The 3,451-nt window shown below is 42.0% G+C and overlaps 1 protein-coding gene across 1 annotated transcript; it reads left to right on the plus strand.

Annotated features, from left to right (window-relative positions):
* Positions 1-1,102: 1,102 nt before the first annotated feature.
* On the plus strand, positions 1,103-3,353 carry LOC143425870 (histone H3.3A). Its single transcript, XM_076898925.1, has 3 exons — positions 1,103-1,257; positions 2,091-2,226; positions 2,357-3,353. The coding sequence occupies exons 2-3, from the start codon at positions 2,099-2,101 to the stop codon at positions 2,637-2,639; spliced, it is 411 nt and encodes a 136-aa protein (XP_076755040.1). The 5' UTR covers positions 1,103-1,257; positions 2,091-2,098; the 3' UTR covers positions 2,640-3,353.
* The last annotated feature ends 98 nt before the right edge of the window (positions 3,354-3,451 follow it).

Raw genomic sequence — 3,451 nt, forward strand, 5'->3', positions numbered from 1 at the left:
AATATTAACTTTAATTTTTAAGACAATGCGAAAAATGCGTTTAATAAATAACAAACTTAAGAAATATAATAGAATAATAAAATTAATATTTTAAAACGCTTGCTGCAGGTCCCAATTAGGGTCGCGACCCTCGGTTAAACTCTAAAATATGTAAAAGGGGGTAAATGTACATCACTTTTCAAATTGCATGCCAACGAGAAAACGTATGTATGTTACGCCCTCTATCTAAATCTGATATTTCTTGCAACAACTGACAGGGGGCATCGTCGCGTGTAACTGTGGTAGTGAGAAATCCGTGGAAGCGCTCGCAAATCCGGGTTGCATTTTCAGTGGGTAACCCGGTATGCACGCGTATGCGTTTACGGAGTTATCCAGCGACTTGTAAACGCAATCCATGTTAAAATATGTCCGAAGTAAAAAAAAACCTGTGTCATCGATCGAATTAGAATTAAGTACCGTGCTTCCACTCCCTTTAAGACAGAATTGACGAAAGCGTCGGAATTCGCTAGACCCTCCTGCTCGATCTCGATGCAATATTGCTCGCGCACATTTAGACGGAAATGGCGTCTACTTTATCCAAACAGAAACTACGTTAGAAACTCTAATCCCAGTAGTAATCGTTGGACAGAAATCGAAGGCGTACTCCTTTCAATCTGCAATAAAAAATGCCGATCTTAGTGCACGCACGCTGTCAAGACGACGACGCGTCGTTAGCGTTAGAAGACAAGGCTAGGCTCGACACGTTTTTCTGGAGCTTTCCATGAAATGACCGATTTCACAGCAGATAGAATCGCGGTGAGAAAAATCGCCCTGAACGAGCTACGAATTGGAAAAGAAAAACTTGCGCATCGATCGAAACGCTAATCCTCTTGGATGCGTTACGCCTTTTCGACGCGTGATCGTAAACGTATCTGTACGCGAAGGTTTCGGATCGACGAAAAGGATTTCCAATAACAATGGGACGGGAATTATTCGAAGCGAGACGTGGTATCGCGTATTACAATTGACAGGGCTCTTCTCGTATCGTACGGTAGGCGTAGGAGGCTGAGCCAATCGTGTGTGTCACGTAACGAGGCTCAGCTGGTATCCGACGTCTGATTGGATGCATCGCACCGCGGGCTTACGTGCCTCTCGCGATTTAATTTCTAGGGGGTAGGGACAAGGGAGTCGTGACTCGGGAGAGCGTCCACTGCCATCGAAGTACAAGGAAACGGATAGTGCTAGCTCTCGCGTCTCGTAGAGTTTTTCTTTTGAGAGGTATGTAAATTTCGTGGAATTCCATCAGCGAGAGGGTCGCGTGCGATCGTGTGCACGCGATGTGTACGCGGCCGGTTGAGTAGTGCGTCGACGAGTGCGGGAAAGTGCTGGGAAAAATCGAGTTTTCGCGTCTACGAACGCGTCACACCGTCGTGTTGCCTCCATTTTGCGATTGACGTTCGTGGAGGGAATCGTGTCTCACGGGCCTGCTCTCTCGGCGGGCGACGCTCCCGTCTTCTCCCGCGGACGAGTGTCACTCGCTCGGTTATTATCCAACGGGTAGACGCGATCGCTCGTCCCACGAGCGCGATCGCGGGACCAACCATTTTTCCTACCTGCCCGGGTTGATACATTTTTTTTCTGGTTAGCATGGCTTTTATCCGCGTCGGTGCAGGAGGAACGAAAGTTTGTGCATTGCGCAATGCGCGGCGTTCCTCGGTGCGCGGTTCCTCCGTGCGAACAGCAACGGACCCTTCCCCCACCATTCCTACCCCCCACCATTTCCTTTCTTTCCCACCTTCCAAACAACCGTTCGTTTACTTCGGGTATATTCTTCGAAATTGTTTTTCCCGCGTTTCTCAACCCCAGTTCTACTCTCCTTTGGAGTTCTCTACTCGTGTGGTGTAATTCGATCAATTTATTCCAGTGTTTTATATATATATATATGTATATGTATATTTTTGTTGTTGTTCTCTTGTGATGTTTGATATACGTGTATGTATACGTTGCATATATTATATATATATATGTCAATTTTCGAGTTCTGTTAAAAAAGTTTTCTCTTCGCTCTCTTCGATGGTTTATCACTACTGATGTAACTTGTATCGTTTTAGTGTGAACAATGGCACGTACCAAGCAGACGGCTCGTAAGTCAACCGGTGGTAAAGCACCCCGTAAACAGCTAGCTACTAAGGCAGCACGTAAGAGCGCACCGTCAACTGGTGGAGTGAAAAAACCGCATAGATACAGGCGAGTTTTATGTCTGTACGCTTGTGTTTACGTTTGCCCGTTGTCGTAGGGTAAATTAGATCATAGGACAAAGGGTAGAATGGCGTTATTGAATGTTAACGAAATGTAATCGAAACGTATTTCTTTTTAGACCTGGTACAGTAGCTCTTCGAGAAATCAGAAGATACCAGAAATCGACTGAGTTATTGATCAGGAAATTACCCTTCCAAAGATTGGTTCGTGAGATCGCCCAAGATTTTAAGACTGATCTGCGTTTCCAAAGTGCCGCGATCGGAGCTTTACAAGAAGCTTCGGAAGCGTACTTGGTCGGTTTATTCGAAGACACAAACTTGTGCGCCATCCACGCGAAACGTGTAACAATCATGCCCAAGGATATCCAGCTTGCTCGACGAATCCGTGGCGAGCGTGCTTAAACGATATGTAACTCCCGCACATACCATTTACTACAACTATTATTATCATTCGTAACAATCATGGATGAAACGTTTTCATTCCAGACTACATATTATGTTGCACTCCATAACAGTGTACAAGTTACGATACGATCATCCTTTATGATAAGTATCCAAAAGTCCGAATTCTAATGGATAGATATAACGAAAACTATTATGAATTGTTTTCGGAATGCAAGTAGTGTTTTTATCTTTTGGTATTTTACTATACAAAACTAGGAAGTACGTTATTCCACAAAAGTTATCAGTTATAAACGTTAATCCTTTACTAATTTAATTTACATTTTCTCATCGTTCCACCTTTCGCGGATTAAGAATACTTATAAAAAAAAAAAAAAAAAAAAAAAAAGAAGAAGAAATTGAAAAACCAGTAAAATACAAATGAAATTGTTAATTCTTCTAAAAGCTATTCGATAAGCTCGGAAATGTTCAATTTCTCATTACAGTTTTATTATATTTGTCGTCGTTGTATGTGACGCATCATTATCATTATCGATAAAATTACATAGTAAAATGTGCATTAGAGATTAAGACAGTTTCTTTATAGGTTTCCAATGTAGTGTTTATTATAATAGAACTCTGGTTGTATTCAAATTACATGAAGTATCTCAATCAGCCAAGTACTCATTGTTCGTGTAAAAACAAACATTTCATAAATAAATCTTTAAAATAATACCAAGGTACCTTTTTCCACCTTGTAAGGAATACTTACCATTTATCAGTAGAATACAACGAGTGGTTACACGGGTTTTTACAAATCATTGATTGAAACA

This window comes from Xylocopa sonorina, chromosome 1, assembly GCF_050948175.1.
Source record: "Xylocopa sonorina isolate GNS202 chromosome 1, iyXylSono1_principal, whole genome shotgun sequence".
Classification (NCBI taxonomy): domain Eukaryota; kingdom Metazoa; phylum Arthropoda; class Insecta; order Hymenoptera; family Apidae; genus Xylocopa; species Xylocopa sonorina.

Excerpts from the sequence above, each read along its gene's own strand:
- LOC143425870 (XM_076898925.1), top strand. The coding sequence starts at position 2,099 with ATGGCACGTACCAAGCAGACGGCTCGTAAGTCAACCGGTGGTAAAGCA. Across the intron at positions 2,227-2,356 it reads AAAAAACCGCATAGATACAG|ACCTGGTACAGTAGCTCTTC; the intron begins GCGAGTTTTATG and ends ATTTCTTTTTAG.